This window comes from Carassius carassius, chromosome 41, assembly GCF_963082965.1.
Source record: "Carassius carassius chromosome 41, fCarCar2.1, whole genome shotgun sequence".
Taxonomy (NCBI): Eukaryota; Metazoa; Chordata; class Actinopteri; order Cypriniformes; family Cyprinidae; genus Carassius; species Carassius carassius.
This window is the reverse complement of record NC_081795.1, coordinates 19049074-19069767: the sequence shown is the minus strand read 5'-3', so window position 1 is coordinate 19069767 and position 20694 is coordinate 19049074. Positions and strand designations below refer to the sequence as shown.

The window sequence follows — 20694 nt, the reverse complement described above, 5'->3', positions numbered from 1 at the left end:
AAACAAACCTCTCTCTTCTACAGCACGTAGCTTTGGAAAGTCAGAATCTTTTAACTGAATTAATTAGTTTTTAACAGTTACCACATGTAGCTTTGTAAAGTTGGATTCATTTTAGTGAATCCATTTGTTTTAAACTGTTTTCATATATAGCTTTGGAAAGTTGGATTCATTTTAGTGAATCCATTTGTTTTAAACTGTTTTCATATGTAGCTTTGGAAAGTCAGATTCATTTTAGTGAATCAGTTTGTTTTAAATGGTTATCACATGTAGCTTTGGAAAGTCAGATTCATTTTAGCGAATCAGTTTGTTTTAAACAGTTATCACATGTAGCTTTGGGAAGTCAGATTCATTTTAGTGAATCAGTTTGTTTAAAACAGTTATCACATGTAGCTTTGGAAAGTCAGATTCATTTTAGTGAATCAGTTTGTTTTAAACAGTTATCACATGTAGCTTTGGAAAGTCAGATTCATTTTAGCGAATCAGTTTGTTTTAAACAGTTATCACATGTAGCTTTGGGAAGTCAGATTCATTTTAGTGAATCAGTTTGTTTAAAACAGTTATCACATGTAGCTTTGGAAAGTCAGATTCATTTTAGTGAATCAGTTTGTTTTAAACAGTTATCACATGTAGCTTTGGAAAGTCAGAATCATTTTAGTGAATCAGTTTGTTTTAAACTGTTTTCATATGTAGCTTTGAAAAGTTAGATTCATTTTAGTGAATCAGTTTGTTTAAAACAGTTGTCACATGTAGCTTTGGGAAGTCAGATTCATTTTAGTGAATCCGTTTGTTTTAAACAGTTATCACATGTAGCTTTGGAAAGTCAGAATCATTTTAGTGAATCAGTTTGTTTTAAACAGTTATCACATGTAGCTTTGGAAAGTCTGATTAATTTTAGTGAATCAGTTTGTCCTAAACAAACCTTTCTCTTCTACAGCACGTAGCTTTGGAAAGTCAGAATCTTTTAACTAAATTAATTAGTTTTTAACAGTTACCACATGTAGCTTTGTAAAGTTGGATTCATTTTAGTGAATCCATTTGTTTTAAACTGTTTTCATATATAGCTTTGGAAAGTTGGATTCCTTTTAGTGAATCCATTTGTTTTAAACTGTTTTCATATGTAGCTTTGGAAAGTCAGATTCATTTTAGTGAATCAGTTTGTTTTAAATGGTTATCACATGTAGCTTTGGAAAGTCAGATTCATTTTAGCGAATCAGTTTGTTTTAAATGGTTATCACATGCAGCTTTGGAAAGTCAGATTCATTTTAGCGAATCAGTTTGTTTTAAACAGTTATCACATGTAGCTTTGGGAAGTCAGATTCATTTTAGTGAATCAGTTTGTTTTAAACAGTTATCACATGTAGCTTTGGAAAGTCAGATTCATTTTAGTGAATCAGTTTGTTTTAAACAGTTATCACATGTAGCTTTGGAAAGTCAGAATCATTTTAGTGAATCAGTTTGTTTTAAACTGTTTTCATATGTAGCTTTGAAAAGTTAGATTCATTTTAGTGAATCAGTTTGTTTAAAACAGTTATCACATGTAGCTTTGGGAAGTCAGATTCATTTTAGTGAATCCGTTTGTTTTAAACAGTTATCACATGTAGCTTTGGAAAGTCAGAATCATTTTAGTGAATCAGTTTGTTTTAAACAGTTATCACATGTAGCTTTGGAAAGTCAGAATCATTTTAGTGAACCAGTTTGTTTTAAACTGTTTTCATATGTAGCTTTGAAAAGTCAGATTCATTTTAGTGAATCCGTTTGTTTTAAACAGTTATCACATGTAGCTTTGGAAAGTCAGAATCATTTCAGTGAATCAGTTTGTTTTAAACAGTTATCACATGTAGCTTTGGAAAGTCAGAATCATTTTAGTGAATCAATTTGTTTTAAACTGTTTTCATATGTAGCTTTGAAAAGTTAGATTCATTTTAGTGAATCTGTTTGTTTTAAACAGTTATCACATGTAGCTTTGGAAAGTCAGAATCATTTTAGTGAATCAGTTTGTTTTAAACTGTTTTCATATGTAGCTTTGAAAAGTCAGATTCATTTTAGTGAATCCGTTTGTTTTAAACAGTTATCACATGTATCTTTGGAAAGTCAGAATCATTTTAGTGAATCAGTTTGTTTTAAACTGTTTTCACATGTAGCTTTGAAAAGTCAGATTCATTTTAGTGAATCCGTTTGTTTTAAACAGTTATCACATGTAGCTTTGGAAAGTCAGAATCATTTTAGTGAATCAGTTTGTTTTAAACAGTTATCACATGTAGCTTTGGAAAGTCAGAATCATTTTAGTGAATCAGTTTGTTTTAAACTGTTTTCATATGTAGCTTTGAAAAGTCAGATTCATTTAAGTGAATCAGTTTGTTTTAAACAGTTATCACATGTAGCTTTGGAAAGTCAGAATCATTTTAGTGAATCAGTTTGTTTTAAACAGTTATCACATGTAGCTTTGGAAAGTCAGAATCATTTTAGTGAATCAGTTTGTTTTAAACTGTTTTCATATGTAGCTTTGAAAAGTTAGATTCATTTTAGTGAATCCGTTTGTTTTAAACAGTTATCACATGTAGCTTTAGAAATCCTGATTCATTGGTTAATTTAGATGGTTATTGTATAAACAGATTCTGAAAAGATTCAGTGCTTTGAGCCCCATGTGCATTTTGTATCAGTATGTCTTTGACTAGAAAGTTCGACCTAATTGGGGTTATTTATTCATTTAAAAACCCAAACTCATGTACTGTAATTATAAGTAACATTCATTAGAGGCACAGAATAGAAATCCACCCTGCTTCTCAAAGATCCGCCCACTTGGAGATGTTTGGCCTTGCCGCTGATTTAAGCTCAGACTACAGCCAAACAGAAAACTGGAAGCAGGCCAAAAAATATTCATGCTAACTGCTCTGGGAAAATATCATTCCTAATAATTAAATCTCTTGGGATTTTACACAGATGGCAAGTTCCAACCTGCTTGAGATTAATATTTCTCAGGGTGGGGTTTATTTTATGAATTAGTTCATTTCTACTGAAGGATATTGACCATTTAACCAGTACTAGTTCTAACTAAATACTCCTTGCTTTGAGAAAACTGGCAAGATGACCATTATTTTTAAGATTACAATGATTATTATGAATATTAATAGTATAAGTGGTAGTAAAACTGTTACTGAACATCATCAACAACTACAATAGCTCATGATCTGTTTATAATCAGTGAGGTTTAGTTTTTTTTTTTTTTATTTACCCAGAGCCCTAAATGACCATTAACTCCAAACTTGTCCTTACATGTAAAAACCCTTTTGAAAATAGATAAGTTTCCATTGTTGTGCTGTAAAGTCTATCCATTTTCAATGGTTAATTCCATCAACTCACAAGCATTAACTAACATTTAAACACACAGCACACAATCTTTGCGAGTGCAGAGAAATTTTTAATGGTTTTGTGAAGGTTATTCAGTTAAGCCTCAGTCTAGATTTAAGGCTGAACACACTGCATTGCTCCTTCCCAAATTTTTTTTTGATCTCCTCAAATCCTTTCCTGTAATTTCTCTGCCAAACTCGCACTATGGATTACGTAAAGCTGTCGGCGTGGTGGTACAGTGGAAAGAAGGACAGGATTTGAAATTTTCGGCAGAAAGCCACTTAACGTTGGAGACAATAAACAAAGCTTTGAGAGAAGAAGAACCTCCAGATTCTCATGCACTGAGCGCTTCTGGCTCTTGGGGGCAGCATGTAGCCACACCACAAGCCCACTTCAGAATGTTTAAAAGATTATTCCATTATTTCAACTCAAGGATCTGATTTACTCACATATTAAGCACATAAATACTATAATGCAAACACCAGACAGTGTGCAATTTACATAAATAAATAAACTAAATAAAAATTTATTTCTTGTATTTTTTATTTTAATTAATAATATAGAATGATATTTGTATATATTTTAATAATATAATATAAAATAAAACGTTTAATATAATATAATACAGTTACATATTTTATTTCAACATTGTTTGCATATTGCATAATTGTATGAATTATATGTATGTGTGTGTGTGTGTGTGTGTGTGTGTGTGTGTGTATATATATATATATATATATATATATATATATATATATATATATATATATATATATATATATGATATAAAATATTATTATAAATGTGATATATATACACACATATACATATATACTGTGTGTGTGTTTAGTTTTCAGACAGACTTATGTGTTGCATGAAGAAGAAAACACAAATCTGAGTTTGTGCCTATTTTACTCAGTAATCTTGAGTTTTTTCTTTTCTTACAGAGGCATAGTTTGAAAAAGTCAGATATTTAATGTAAAAGCAACCTCACACATTTTCCCATACAGCAAGAAAACAATAAAGCAAATCAAGAGCTCTTAGAAAAATGTCTTCGTTCTAGTCGATGTTAAAAAGAGTGAAATAAAGTATGAACACTGGAAACATGTTTCGTAAAAACGTACACTGAAGATCACGCTTCTCCAGAGCTTCAATGTGTGGTCGTATGTTTTGTTGCAAACACAAAGGCAATAATGGTGATTGTTGATCTGACCTTCTCATGAACAAACGGTCCTATCTGTTCACAAGCTTAGAAAAAACACTAATAGTAATGTGTTGTGTTTGTCCATCAGATTTACCCAATAAATTAGTATTAATGACAATTATCCCTTGGAACAAACTTAGTATAGAGAGGCTAAAATGGAATCGCACACATGTAGCATAAAACAAAGCAATAAAGAATTCAAATTCAGTTAAATAAACAGCTTACTAAATGCTGAAGTATACACATTATATACATTCCCTGGGTTGGGACAATACAAACTAGCAAACAAATATTTACTCCACTAATATAAACTTAAATAATGGGACACTTGAAATAGATATTGTGACATTTGTTTTCTCATATATATATGGGATCCTATAGTTTAACAATATTCCACCAATAACCACTTTAGCAAAGTAATATACAGCAATATTAACAAGGGTCGGTCAGCGAATCAAAATGAAACAATGCTGAACTTCCATTCAAACGTCGAACAAATGGCTCAATTCACAAAGCAAGAACAAAAATGCATTCACTCCAAATTCAATTAGGCTCTTCTTTTCATCCTGAGACTGTCTAAAACCAATGACATTTTACAATGACTTTGTGCTTACGTTTGATACATTTTCAGGTTTGAAATAAACACTCTGAGGTGGGCAGGGGGGTATTAACAGTGCAAGAATATACAGACAGGTATGATGGAAATAGACAATAATCTCGCTTCTAATGGTTACACACCAATTCTCATTTGTGCTTCATCGAGTTCCTGCCACTTTCAATCTGTCGGCTTGTTTGGGTGTATGTACATTACATAATTGTCTGTATCTCTTGGGCACATTCTTTATTACAGGGCATACTTTAAAAAAAAAAAAAAAAACCAAAAAAACACCCACTTTCAAAATGGAAAACAACAGACACTCACACATAAACAAAGACAGTACATGATATTTACATTATACATCTCACGTATTCTTGTCTTAAAGCGTAATTATTGGCAAAGCCAAGGTTTTCCGACTTGAGATGAACCACATTTCTTGCCGCTCCCTGGTAATATCTGTAAAAAGGTATATAACAGGCACAGTGAGGGTAGTTGAGAAATCAGTATTCACTGGGAAATTAAATGAATAAACACAGCAACAAACATGACAGGCACATGTCTGTATATTTTGGCACTTGGCAAATCAAACGGGGGTCATTTTGGAAGGGTGGGATAGGGTTTTCTGGCCTAAATGGACCTGGTGTTACAGTTACAAACTCAACTGATTATTTGTTTTCGATTTATTTATTTATTTTTTTGGACGGTTACGATTGGTTTAACCAAAGGCAACATTCTTTTGCAGCTAGTTGCGTGTCAAATTTGGCCTTAAAGAGGTTCGCGAAACGACTCAGACTAGAGTCGAGGAGACAAAGAGGGAGTAAAGCCAGACCAGACTAGTGCTATGAGGGACTATAATGCCTCCTCTGCTGGCTCGCAGTGTTGCCGTGAAAATACTGAACAGAAAAACAGAGGTGCTAAATGAAGTACTCTTTCTTTTCCTCTGCATGTGCGTGGTTCCCCTCCGCATTGATGATGGCAGTGTCTGCATCAGGGGCGTCCTCCGCTCCTTTGGCCTCATTGGTTAAGTATGTCCCTGTCCACACAGTCCCACATAGGTCACATAGACACATAAGGTACAACAGTGGACATGTTCAAGCATTTTGCACACTATAGGTTGGGGGGGGGGGGGGGGGCGCATACCTTTGTGCCTGGCCAGATATCGGCCCAGAACGATGATGAAGCACAGAGTGATGAAGACCACCACGGCCACCACTCCGCCAATGAGTGCATGGTCGGGGCCGGGCTGCATCAGAGCGTTGGGATCTGGAGGAGGAGATGGAGAGCAAGGCATGAGAAGATGCTTTGGATTTGCGCTCTAAACACCAGTGGAACAGTTGATATAATTAGCCAATTATGGGTCGGTGTGTTAATATAAGACACACAGACTCATTACTTTCCACAGTTCACTTAATACAGTGGTAAGCATCTCAGCTTGAGCAAGAAATCATTTAATTTCTCAGTTGATAGCATTCATTTTGCCGATTTGAAACCATTTAGATCTTTCACAACATTGCTTTTGAAAAAAAAAATCCTAGCCCTGGTTTACACCTGCTGTTAAGATTGAATCACAAGTAGACGATTGAGACACATTCCCGCCACTTTCAACCACTTTCCTGATTTCTGTGAGGGGAGAGTCTATGGGCTTTCTCTGATGTTCTGATGTAGCGATATGCGAAATAAGCTTGCGCAGTTTACATAAGAACATTAAAGAAGACAATGGAAAACCATACGCAGAGCAGCGGTTTGCATTTCCTCTCTGATAATCACAAAACCATGCTGAATGCTGTGGGTTTGCATTAGAATCAGGACTCGTGTGAAAATATTGTGCTTTTTACATTTTTACTTTCAGACTAGTGATGCCAAACGATTGAAAAAAATCATTAATCGCCCTTTTTTCTTCTTCAGAAATTACTCGCAATTAATCTCACCTAAAATTAAAGTTTTAAATATAAGTTTAACTTTAAGTTTCACTTAAAAAAAAAATTCTAATCTTCTGAATCATATTAAGAAAAATCCTTTAATAAATTAATGTTACTGAAAAAGCTTTTAGAATGCATTTTCTGTAGCAGCTGAATATACAGTGAATATTGTGTCAAGCATTCCATATATATATATATATATATATATGTATATATATATATATATATATATATATATATATATATATATATATATATATATATATACATATACTGTATGTGTGTGTGTTTTAAATATTACTGTCATATGCCATCCCTATGCAGTCAAATCAATGAATTGCAAACTGGTGTTTATGCAATACCCTTTCACAGAAACATCAATTCAAATCCAATGTTCTATACTGATTTTCAATAGGCAGCAGGAGGGAGGGCGATTTATCATTACAAACGAATGCTGAGCAGCTACCGAAGAACTGTCATATGTCACACAGCCCTGTGAGGACCAAAGTGACTCAATCCTTGTCGATATACAACAAGTTTAAAAACGGCAGGGGTTGCGGCAGGCTGATTTATTTCCTGGGTTTAACTTTGAGTGAGCGAGCGCAGGCTCGGGTGAATTCAGTCGCCTCTGAACTTCTCCTGAATAAATCGCCATCTAGAGTCGTGAATCTTAAGCCCCCACTGCGGATGGCGTAGTAAGCTAGACAGATAGTGCTGCCACTGCCTGCCTCAAATGTGTAGAAGGATTAGTAGACTGGAAACGAACGTTATGTTGTAATTCACTGAAAATTTGGTCCCCTGCATGCTGTTTATCAGTGAGTTAAAACAGATAAGTAAGATTAGCAAACAAATCATTCAGAGTACGTTTACACCAACATGCTAAAAATGGAGACGTTTTTCCTTTTGTGTTTATTTGTGTACAGATAACAACTCTGTCAAAATGATTTCCATTCACATGTATTTGTGAAAATTTCCTAGAATGCTGTATTATGCATGCCAGGCCAGTAGTCGGCAGTATCACTTTGTAAAGAAATACCATGTGAACGTAGTACACATGTGCATAATATCAACATTTTCAAAAGTTTTGAGTTTTCACCCCCCCAAAACGCTGTCGTCATGCAAATGACGCATAAAAACTTTTCCATTTCTAATCGAAAACAGTGTCATGTAAATGCCCCCTCAAGTCAATTTTATAAACTGGAGAAACTGATTCACTGAAAAGATCCATCTTAAAAAAATCTGTTCAGGATACTTCCTACAAGAAGATTTTCAATTGATAATGACTTACATTTTGGCTTGTTACTTCACTTTTACTATACTTTGAAGGGGATTTTGTAGGGCTGGGCGATAAAATAATAACATTTTGAGTCGCAATGAAATTTTTGTCGAAAACGTTGATAAGCTCTGGACATTTTTACTCGATATGAAATAATCTAACAGCAGAAATAAATGTGATAACAGCCAGTTCGTGTTTGTCGCTAATAGGCTAAGTCTGCATGTTCTGTGTGTCTCTGTGTAAATGAATGCAGTTTCGTCTGCTACACAAACTCAAACACACGTGACTCAATATCAACTAAATATATGAGCACATGAACTTCATCTCCAGAGCTGCTCAGAGAGTCCCTTCACTGCTTTACTCCATTTCATTTGAGAAAAACGACTGTCAAATACACGCTGAAACTCAAAGTAACTTAAACTTAAAGACCTTCAGAGTAAACTGTCAAAATAATAGTCTTGTTTAACTTGAAGAAATTATGACAGAAATCTATCACTATTGTATACTAAAATGTAATTCTCAAGTAAAGATAATAATATTTCTAAAGAATATCATAAAACCGAGGTATATTTGATTAGTTACTGCTGTACAGTACTATTGTGCAGCATTTGACAAAAAAATGCAATGTTTATTGTAAATTAATTATGTTTTCATTTCACTACATATTAAAAGTATGTAGTGAAAATTTGAAATTTAAAAATTGTTAAAATGATAATAATTGATTTAATTAGACACCATTTTTTGAAATGATACAGTGACACAGAAACCATTAAAAATTTAATAAATGGAAAACAGAATTTAGGGGAAAATAAAAGATTTCATGGGGCACCACAAAAGAAAGTGTTTTCCACAGAAGAAAGTCAGTCATTCAGGTTTGGGACAACACAGGGGTGGATAGTGGATAGGAGTTTCAATTTTGGGCGAACTGTCCCTTTAACCTCGCGTGTTTGACCTGTAGCGATACTGTCCTGACACCTTTGGCCTTACGTGGGGCGCCATTTCAGTGCTTCTGCAAGGGTGTAAACTTTAACTATGTGCCATTATTGCACTTCAAACTTGCTCTCATTAGCTCATAGTGATGAATGGCTCTCGCTTCTGCTGCGCTTGGCAAAGTGACCCTCGGAGATGTGTAGAACAGGGACTTCTGTTGACCCATTTCTAACACGTAAATGAACCCATTTAGTTCAACTAACATTGTGCTTTGTTTTGAGGCAAAAATAAAAGCCCTATAGAAATTAAGTTCAAAGAATGGTACACTTTATGGGAGGCTGTTCAGAATGGAGTACGCTAATCTTTTAGAAGATAATGCTATAAACCACTCCAATTTTGACAGCCTAAGGTGTGTTGTATTTGTCACTTTTACACATATACAGTCAGATATCAGATTAGATATAACTTGCTATGGAGTTCGCAAAGACTATTTAGAATATATGGTCATATAGGTTCAGTAGTTAATATTGGTTAATGCATTAATTAGCAGTGAGCAAGATGTTTGTTATAGCATTAATTAATCAAAATATTGAAACTATAAAATAATAAAACTGTTTATTTCTAGTCTAGGTTAGCTCATGTCTGTTAAATACTATTAATAGATACAATTTCTGATTTTAATAATGAATAAATGTCGAAATTAACTGATTAGTAAAGTTTTCATTGTTAGTTAATCTCAACTAATATGCAAACATTATTGTAAAATGTTACCAAATATACAAAGCTCATACAGCATATAAAGCTAAAAGCATTTTTTTGTAAGGTGCTGTGGAGGAAAGTGTACCATGAGTACCATGTAAATATCGTCATGTGTGTGTATATAGTTCAAAATATACGTTGGTATCACTGCTTGATATTATGACTGTACTTTATACTATAAATAATCCTATTTCTGTTTTGTCAGACACACTATTTTAAAGACTGATTGAATGATCTAATTTATAAATGTCTTTTTTAATGTCAAATTTATAAACATCTAATTTTGTGTCCTTTGTCAAAACTTGGGGAATTATGAGGATGTGTACATTTAATAGGTCTCTAGAATTAAAAGATAAAACACTGTAGTGTTTTTGATGATGTTTTATATTAAAACCATCTGGTTAGGCTTGTTCAACTGAATTCAGCTACATATAGTACAGTAGTTTATTCAACTCCTTATTTACATTTTGGAAGATTGCTTCAACTTTTTTTTTTCCAAAAATTTGATTTGAGATGAAGAGTCTGAAAGTGAAAAATAAAAATAAAATACACACACACACACACACCAGAGGTGGGTAGTAACGAGTTACATTTACTTCGTTACATTTACTTGAGTAATTTTTTGGGGTAACGAATACTTTTCGGAGTATATTTAAAGATGGGTACTTTATACTCTTACTTGAGTAAATTTTTGGGGAAAAATCTGTACTTTTACTTCGTTACTGTGGGCGACGCTCCTCTCGTTACTTTATCTTAATGCAATAAATGTTATAATGCTTCAGTTTATTCCAAACGCGCAGTCTACTTTTCTCTGGGCAATGAGCGATGCCCATTCGCGAATGATTCATTCTTTTGAGTCAATTCTGTTCAAAGGCTTGATCAAACCAATTGGCAAACGAGTGAATTGGTTCATGAATCAGTTTGAATGATTCGTTCAGTTCCCTGCCGCACGCGCTGAGCGTCTGAAGTGGTTCACTCGGAGTTGTAACGTTTAAGAACAGAAAGAGCGTTGAAAACGTGGCTGGAACTGCACTGAATTGAAATCTGCGAAGGTTATTATTTGCTAGCGATGGAGATCCTTATTAGATGAACACCGCGTGTGCTGTCTACTGTTTAACAGGTAATAACTTGGGCTACATTCGATTACAGTACACGATACCACTGTGACATTAGTTTGTTGTACGTGTGTGGCTTATAACAGAGGGGAGTCAAGTTGAATGCAGCTTCCAAAAGACAAAAAATAGCCGATTAAGATTTTATTAATTTTAATACAATCACACTGGTGCAAGTACGTTCAGCAAGTCATATCACCAGCTGCTAAATAAAGATCTGTGATCGCTTGCTGGCGCTGAGCGAGAGATAGATGCGTTTTTACAGCGCTGCGCATTATAACCAATCACACATGATTCTTTTGAGCTTATTAAAGCATTGGCCAATCAGAGGCATTCAGATGAGTCATCGCTAAAATGCCGGTGCTTCCTTCACTCGCTCACTGACTGAATAGGCCTACCTCTTTCTGGCGAATTCTCTCGCAGGAACAACAAAGTGCAGATGTGTGTACGAATCTATAATTAAGATATTGATTTCACAGTGTTAACAGTTTCAGTGATTTTAATGGGAGTTTCTGAGAGTGATTGAAATCTAGACTGTCAGTGAAAATTATCTTTAATAATGTAAATGTTATTTGCTCTCTTTCTGAACAATGAAAGATTAGTAGCAATATTTATATCACATTAACTTTCAATGTTAAATTCACATTTAATATAAAGTCAGTCGTATTAAAAATATGTTATGGCATGACACCTATATCTGTTACTCAAGTAAACAGACTGGGTTTTATAATAAATTACATAAATTGAAGTAAAGGCTGATGAAATATATACATTTATACACGCACACATACATTACATACATTTTATCTATATATCTAAATAAAAATAGGCTCAGTACAGTATATATGACCCAAAGTAACAAGTAACTAACTACTTGAGTAGATTTTTTATCCGATACTCTTTTACTCTTACTCAAGTAACTATTCAAGACTAGTACTTTTACTTTTACTTGAGTAAATATTTCTAGAAGTACTTTTACTTTTACTTGAGTACAGTTTTTGGGTACTCTACCCACCTCTGACACACACACACACACACACACACACACACACACACACACACACACACACACACACACACACACATATTTGAGTTAGTTGCTTTGTATTTTAAAGTTAACTCCACTTTCTATTTTTACAATTTAATGCCACCACTGTACTTGGGTTGTAGTATAAACTCAAACATGGGCTACAAAATGGGTTTTAGCTTCCAAAAATAATAGCAGTCTACACAGCAAAGCCATTATTGCTGCAGATGTCTTTCATTTTCTCATGAATATGCAGTTTGATAATATTGTTCAATTTATGGACTGCATTAAGCGCTTCCAGCCTTAAGTGAAAGAGCTGTATAGCGGTTACTTGATTTCAAGCTGCTCTTCCAATCTTAGTTTCCTCATTTAAATGAGCCCCAGGAATTATATAAATTTACAATTTAGAACGTATATTGTATTGCTATATTTCTCATTTTGGCGTTGTAGTTGGCTGTTGCTTAGAAATGCAGAGTTTTGCATATCCCTTGATAACAAGGATACTGCTTGTTCATTATGGTATCTTGTGAACGAGCAGTTTCAAAGCAGGGAGAAGAATAATGATGTCTGTCTTGTTGTGCAGTATATCATCTTTAATTACAACCTTTAATCTTCACATTCTTAAATTGTGAGCTACTGTAATATCTCCTCATTTATTCACATACAGTACGCGGATCACTTTGATTATTTCCATGAAGATCTTTTAATGTTAATTTTCATAATTGTATGTGTGGGAATGTACTGTATTTGACCTGGGGTGTCTCAAGCTAGAAAATAAATGACTGTATTTATTTCTAGAGCTTTCTTTGCTAAGAAAGAGAGGCTGATTATTAGATAGGATATATATATATTTATATATATACTGTATATAATTCCTGCCATGTCAATCTGAATTTTCGGCATCATTACTCTAGTCTTCAGTGCCACATAATCCTTTAGAAATCATAATATATATTATATATTTTTACTGAAAAACATTCTATAAGATGAGCATCTGTAACTAAAGGTGGCAGAGCTTAAGCAGAGGGTTGATTCCTTTGAACAGACATGACAGAATAGAAAACGCTTTGATATCTCCAAACGTATCAGGTCACAGAGTGACAGCTGGCCAGCGGAGGTCAGAAGCATGTGCATCTTTCTGTTGATAGAGCAAAGACACATTTTACTCTTTTGAAAATGGAGCTTGTTTGTGAAAGTAAAGCCTCAGTCAGTAGAAATTCCATTAGAGATCATAAGTCTCATTCAAGGATGGTGACATGTGGCCAACGACGTACGTCATTTCGCTTGAGCGTTAATGAATTCCATTAAGATCTCACATGTGAAAGGCCGGAGGCACATATCGGATGTGTTTTATGGCACTCACATACCCAATCAGAAAGTTTTAAATGAACATATGCATCAAAATAAATCACTAGGGCATTAATTAATGTAGACTTATTGCTTTACAATTTGTGGCACAGACTCTAGGACATTATGCATAGAGAAGTCTGTAAAGATATAGGCAGCGCGTTTCATTTAAATGATCATTGGAACGTTTCAGGTTCAAAACAAGTTAAGCCCTATTGTCTCTCAGTTTGTAAAAACAAGTATAAATTGTGGTTACAGTAATGCAAGGCTGGAGGGTATTTTGTTATACTGTATTTATTATAGTGATATTTAAAAATGATTTGATCCAGCTTTATGCTTTAAATCATTCTTTAAAAAGGGGTCATATGACGTTGCTAAAAAGAACATTATTTTGTGTATTTGTTGTAATGCAATGTGTTTATGTGGTTTAAGGTTAGAAAAACACATTATTTTCCACATACTGTACATTATTTTTTCTCCTCTATGCCCCACCTTTCTGAAACGCATCGATTTTTACAAAACTCATCGTTCTGAAAAGTGAGGTGTGCTCTGATTGGCCAGCTATCCAGTGTGTTGTGATTGGCTGAATACATCAAGTGTGTCAGAAATGTTATGACCCTTACCATACTGTTATGCCGTGTGTCCCGGCGCGACGAGACAAAAACAATTAAACACATTACAAACGAGGCATTTGTTGCATCCAGAGTGGACATAATTACTTATTATAATGACTTATACTGTCTTTTTACGCATTGCATTGCGTATCACGCCGCATAAACTTAAAACTGTGTCTGCATTTGTGATCTGAGAAAGGACAAACAACAAACACTACTCTACACTGCTCAAAACTCACGTTTCATCAGTGACAAATTCTTTAAATATGAAAACGTACTTACAGGCTGTGAGTCAGAAGCACCAGACTGACTGTGCAAAGTTGGAACTGCCCCACTTTATAGAAACAGCCTTTGTGCCACAGATGGTATTGTAGGCTTTTCTCCTACATGTTTACATGCACCTTTTTGTGCATTAATCATCAACTTGCTGACCGATATCATTTTCTATTGTTATCAGCATCTTGTAACCGATGCTGTTGATAAATCTTGCTTTGAACTGGTAACGTGTTCTTAATACAGACGAAAACTGAGATACTGTCTTTACATGCTGTATATATTTGCTATCATCTCCACACACTCATTTCGCAGCTCATGTCCACTGTAAAAATATGGTGTGGGTGGCAAAAAATATGATTAGGTTTTAAAAACAAATCACAGTTGCTAATTATTAAAAGGGATCTATTTCACATCTTGCTTAGACATAAATGTGTGTTGGCAGTGTAGCCACCCTATGATAAAAAAGTAAAAAGCAGTGTCTCCCAGCTACTTGTTTTCAGCATTGCTGCTAATGTGTCAGACACTGTTGTTTATACACAGAACTGCCCCGAGCGAGTTCACAGCGAGATGTACACAGTCCTCCATTGCTGCACTGATGAGAATGTCTCTCAAATGCTTTAGGTGTTCTGGAGCTGGATGTATGAATCCACATAGCTCTCTCCATTTACTCCTGAAATCTGAGCCGCTGAAATCGAGGTGGATTAGTTTTGTTTTTGAAGAAGATGCTCCCTCAACTCTACCAAAATTAATTTATGTTTGCGCGAGTCATTTACACCGGACTGCTTTGTGAATGAGGGTCAGTATAAAGCAGTTTTTGCACAAAAGTTTCTCCTGAAGGATGGAGCAGTTCCAACTGTTCGTGATCCAGCTACACCTCCAGAAGAAGTAAGTATCACGCGTTAGTTTTCCAAATTGCCTTTCTGAAAGACCCCGGTATTGCGGGGTTCTTGAGCTCTTGAAGCTCCACCCTCTTCTCCGGAGCACCAGCTCATTTGCATTTAAAGGGCAAGACACGAAAATGATGCGTTTTGGCTCGTACCCTAAAAGTTGCAATTTTAACAAGCTATAAAAAATGATCTGTAAAGTATTTTGAGTTAAAACTTCACATACACACTCTGGGGACATCAGAGACTCATTTTACATCTTGTGCATAATAGGTCCCCTTAAAATCAATTTCCTCATGGGAGAGCAGGCTAAAAAAAAAACTGACCTAAGATAAATAGTTAGAACACATCAAGGTGGAACATTCAGCACAGAGACCGCAGTGAAAGAGACTATCAAGCTGAAAAATCAACGGTTCACATAAAACAAAACAAAACAGGACAGAAACTGCACATACAACACAAGACATGTTTTTAAAAGGCCATTCCATGCATAGACTGATGACTTATAATAATGTTTTTATGCCAGCGATTCAACAGCTGCAACTGCAACAGTTCTAGTGAGCAAAACAGAAACTAACAGCTTTGTGGTTATGCCTTTCAAATGGTCTACAAGGACATTGAGCTAACTTCAACTTGGTCTTTGTTTCTTAATATTCATTCTGTGTGGCTACGGAGGATAATAAAAGAAAAGAGAACTAATGATTAGAGGCGGACTCTCCCAAAAATAATGTTTCATCAGAACTTTAAAAGATTCATTTTTTTACTTTTGCTTAAATCATTTCTGGGTCAATGACGTCTTGTGCACAGACTTATTTTATTTACTTTTTTAAAATAATACCAATAATAATAATAATAAAAACAGAAAAAAAAAATATTCATATAATAAAAGGAATGTACAATTTTTTTTATTATTCTTTTTTTTTTTTTACATTTCTGAATTTTTGAATTCATTTTGATATCTCCAGAAGGGTAATATTAAAAAAAATCTCAAAGTGGTATAACCATCCTGTGATACAATAATTAAGTAGCATTTAAATAGCATATATTGTAATACAAAACATGGTTAGTTGTCAAATATTAACTGGTGGAACCCTAAAAAAACTTAATAATATTCAAGATTAAAAAATGGCTACAGATTGTAAAATTTTAGATAGATAGATAGATAGACAGACAGACAGACAGATAGATAGATAGTCTATCGTAGTTATATTGGTTACACCACTTGACATTTGATGCCAAAAATAGCCTAAAAGTTTTTTAAAACTCTAAATGACAAACTTATACAGAATTTTTTAAAATCTTTTTTTTTTATGTATTACTTTTTCTTTCCATTGTAGGTATAAGAAAAAATATTTTAAGATTTACGTGGTTACACCACTTGACATTTGATGCTGAAAATGGCCTAAAAGTTTTTCAAAAATGAATGAAAGTGACACAAATTTGTACAAAATGCTCTTTATTTTATCCTTTTTTTCCACTGACTCTTATATTAACCGTATTTCTAACTCTTCCAGACTCTTCCTAACAGTAATAAGATTAATTTCCTTTCACTGATAACAGTAAGTGAGCCAAAGGCTTAAGCATCCCTCATGTGAATGACAGCACCATGGAGCACCATGACATTTCACAAAGATCAGCAGTGCTCCCATGCAAGGCAATGCTATTTCCCAGCTCATGCTATGGAGGAGGTTAAGAGGCGTAACCCAACCCACCACTCCGCAAGCCACATTACAGCGCCCTGTCTCGCAATGATGAAGTCAGCACACCAGCAAAAAATATTTACCTGTGGTTGTACCTGGGAAATCTTTAGCTGTTGCCATGGACGCAGACAGAAAGGGGCAGTAAGGGAAGACAAAGGTGAGGACTTCACAAGGGGAGAGAAGAAGAAGTAAAAAAAAAAGAAGAAAAAAAAAAACTGGCCACAAAACTCAGAACCATTAATGAAGACACCAACTGACCGCATTAACCTGCAGTTAGAATGATGGAACATGGACGACTGGGACGACAAGATGGTTTCAAGTACAAATTCAATGTATGAACATACACATCCTGTAAAACACTTCCATTTGGACATATTCAGAACTATACATAGATGTCTGCTACGTCCCGCTGCACTGCCCTGTAACTGTAATGATGCTACTTATCATGCAAATCACTCCATATTTCAAGCCAACGAAGCTGAAGTTATTTTTACTATATTAATGCCAGTTTAGTCTTTTGAGTCACTAGCCTCTTTATCTTATGCAGACTGAGAGAATGGGCATGACATATTGGGACATTGGTTCTCATTCCCTGTACATACATTTTAATTTGTGCATAAAATCTGTATACAGACATTTTCAAAAACAAATCATGATTCATCATCAACTTTCATACTCATATTTATTCTAAATTTATTTAAAAAAATGCATAAATGCATAAAAATGCATTATTATTGTACAAAAGAATTTACAAATGTTTTATCTTATACACTTTTATAACTTTTATTTAATGATGACTATCTAATGATTGCCAATTGTGTAAGAAAAGATTTACCTGGTTACACCACTTGACACTTTTTTCCCTTCCTTCCTGCATTTATTTATTTGGAAATTATATATTCCCTTGGATACACCATTTGCTATTTCACATAAAGCTTTTCATTTTATTACATTTTATTACTTAATAAATCAATAAATAAATATTGGTTGTCCATTGTAGGTGCAAGAAAAAAAACATTGAGATTTACGAAAAAAAAACTGAAAAAAAAAAACCGATTGAAACTAACATAAATACAAAAACTCCTGTACATTTCTAAGAACACATGCATTTTAAACATCCCAAATATATCCTTGACCGTTCTACAATGTAAAATATATTTCTAACTTTTTTCTAACAGAAATAAAAATCTTATACTCTGGGTGGCCTTATAATCATGTTAAGATGAAATTTTACTCATAAATATTTCACCTTAAATGCATATGTTTGACCATATACAATGAAAGTGTACGAAATAGCTTTAGCTTTAGAAAAGCCTGTTATCTCTGTCTGTTTAACAGGTGTACGAGTTCGAACTGGTTTCAAGGATGCCACACTGGTTTCTCATAGAATAATTAAAAGTTTTTAATATAAGAACAGATTCATGCATCCAAGCAATTATTAGTGAATGAGACCCAATGTCTTAGTGACAACTAGCAACATCTTTGGAGATTTTTAAAGGTACATGATGTTAATGTTGCTTGTTTCCCATGTGCTTGTTTGTCCACATTGGAGTATTACATCTGCCCTTCGATTTACTGAAACAGAGCAGATGTCTGAATAGAAATGCCTTTTATCATTGACTCTTTGACAGACTGACAACCAGAATTTCATCTTTAGCTAGCTGTTTCCCCCTCACTTCTAGAGCCAAAAACCTTTTAGTCAAATTTTCACAGTGAGGAAAAAAAGAACATCTGATGTAAAAAGGTGGAGGTGACGTAAAGAGGCAGCGAGAGAGATGGAGAAAGTCAGACATGGGAAGAGAGGAAAAGATCAACATTGACGCTGTAGTTCAAACGTGGAGTGAATGTTTCTGCCTCATTTCTGCTGCGGGCTGAGTGGGTTTCTGATCTGGGTGAATCTCACGAAACCTGTCAAGATCATGTCCAGGCCATGTTTCACTTCAGATTCAAACAAGATACACAATTATATTCTGGGTAAAGAGATTAAGCCTGTTGTTAGTGTTGTTGATGGGGATTTCTTCAATAATGGTACTACAAGCTACAAAACACAAGTACCGTTTAGCATTATTTACAGTAGGTTTATTTTTTTATAAGTCTCCTATGCTAAGCAAAAACAATAATATTGTGAAATATTATAAGTAAAGTCTTTTTTTCTTTTCAGTATTCTTTGATGGATAAATGTTCAAAAGAACAGCATATATTGGTTTGTAACATATGTTAAATATATTGAAATATTTATGTTGAATTAAAGTATACGTTGCATATATATATTAATTTCAAAATTTTAAACAGTGGAATATATTTTCATGTTTTTGCTTTCAAGTGCTATTGGTATGTAGGGAAACATTTGCAGATAATATTTATATTTATTTATGCAGATGCTATTCTGTTGCGAAGCATCAATCAATCAATCAATCAATCAATCGTATGTTCATTTTGCATCTTGGTTTCTTCCTGTAGCAAATGATTGTACATTTAGTGTAATTTTGTTTCGTTTTGTTATTCATATTCATTTTGGGACACAATATATAAGATTTGGCTCACATCCTCAAGTTCCTGACTAACTTGTAATGTTGTTTTCTTTAGATTTTAGGGTAATTTGACCTGGCTATATGTTTTGTGCGATTCACCCATCGGCCCTATTTTACGAATCACCTCGCCCCAAATTATGCATAACAGCTTTATTTACAAGTTGATTTTATGTTCTTCTTGTTGGTCAAGGATTCTCTTTTGGTTCCCTAATGCTTTACTTCTACATTAGAAATGTGACTGTTTGCTCGTTTCCTTGGCCTGGACTTCAAACGCAGATTGTTTCGATCAGTCTCTGCGTGGCGTGGGCCTCCCGCACCCTTCCTCCAAAACTGATCACCAATACATAATTAGTTCTTTTAAATATGACCTAAGACTGGAGAGCAATAAGTATAAATACAACCCAGCAGTTTCGAGCTATTTGGCAAGGAATTCGTTTAGGGTCAAATTGCCTCTAAGTGCCTCTGGAAGTATTTCATCTCTTGCGCCGGCATCAGGACATGCTTCTTAAAAGACGTCAATTTTATGGATGTTTGCACGCTTTTCCGAGCAAGTAAACAAAACTCTTTTTCATCTGTTCTCATGGTATTAAATGAGAAAGGGTTGGGAGCAAACACATGCTGATTATAAGAAGCAAGCAATAAATATTTTACAGTTCCAAGCAAGCACTGGATTAAACCCATGAGATGTAAATGCTGACGCTAATTTCAAGTCAGAGGAGAACTCGGGGCTTGGAGTGGTTAGAGGGAGTCTCATCTACTCAGACCTACTGCTGGGTACAATAAGACCATACATTACACCTGCAGGAGCGATGTCACAGGTCTCTCACTGACTCAATAAAACTCACATAGGAGCGTGCAGACCAATACATGGATTTTCTCAGCCTTCAGGGCAATCGGATTGGCTGTTTTCTAGCTCAAGCATGTCTTTCTGGAAATTCTCTGCTGCTGCAGGCTGGCCTTATGAATATATGGAGGTTTAGTTTTTGTCTTTATGGTGAGTGTAGCGAGTGGAAAGTACAGGGGAAACCCTGAGAGTGCGAAGCTCTATGTGTCATATTGATACTACCTAGTCCACCGCTCTAATGAATACGCTATACAGTATATTGAGCTACCCATGTTGTGAACTGCAAGGTCATTAAGGGATTGACATATGTTTTTATTGAAGCCAT

General features: G+C 34.6%; 1 protein-coding gene across 5 annotated transcripts in view; it reads right to left on the bottom strand.

The window, feature by feature from the left end:
- Nucleotides 1–4243: 4243 nt before the first annotated feature.
- The window catches only part of LOC132122930 (cell adhesion molecule 2-like), a 282211-nt gene continuing 265760 nt past the window's right edge, over nucleotides 4244–20694 (bottom strand). Inside the window, exons 9-12 of one of the 5 annotated variants that reach the window (XM_059533443.1) lie at nucleotides 17078–17104; nucleotides 6291–6413; nucleotides 6078–6183; nucleotides 4244–5606 (exon numbers count right to left, since the gene is read on the bottom strand). In XM_059533443.1, coding sequence (XP_059389426.1) covers nucleotides 5501–5606; nucleotides 6078–6183; nucleotides 6291–6413; nucleotides 17078–17104 — 362 coding nt within the window. In that variant the 3' untranslated portion in view covers nucleotides 4244–5500. Of the gene's footprint in view, nucleotides 6184–6290; nucleotides 6414–17077; nucleotides 17105–20694 lie in introns of all 5 variants that reach the window. The other 4 variants (XM_059533446.1, XM_059533444.1, XM_059533445.1 and 1 more) reach the window with 4 other exon arrangements.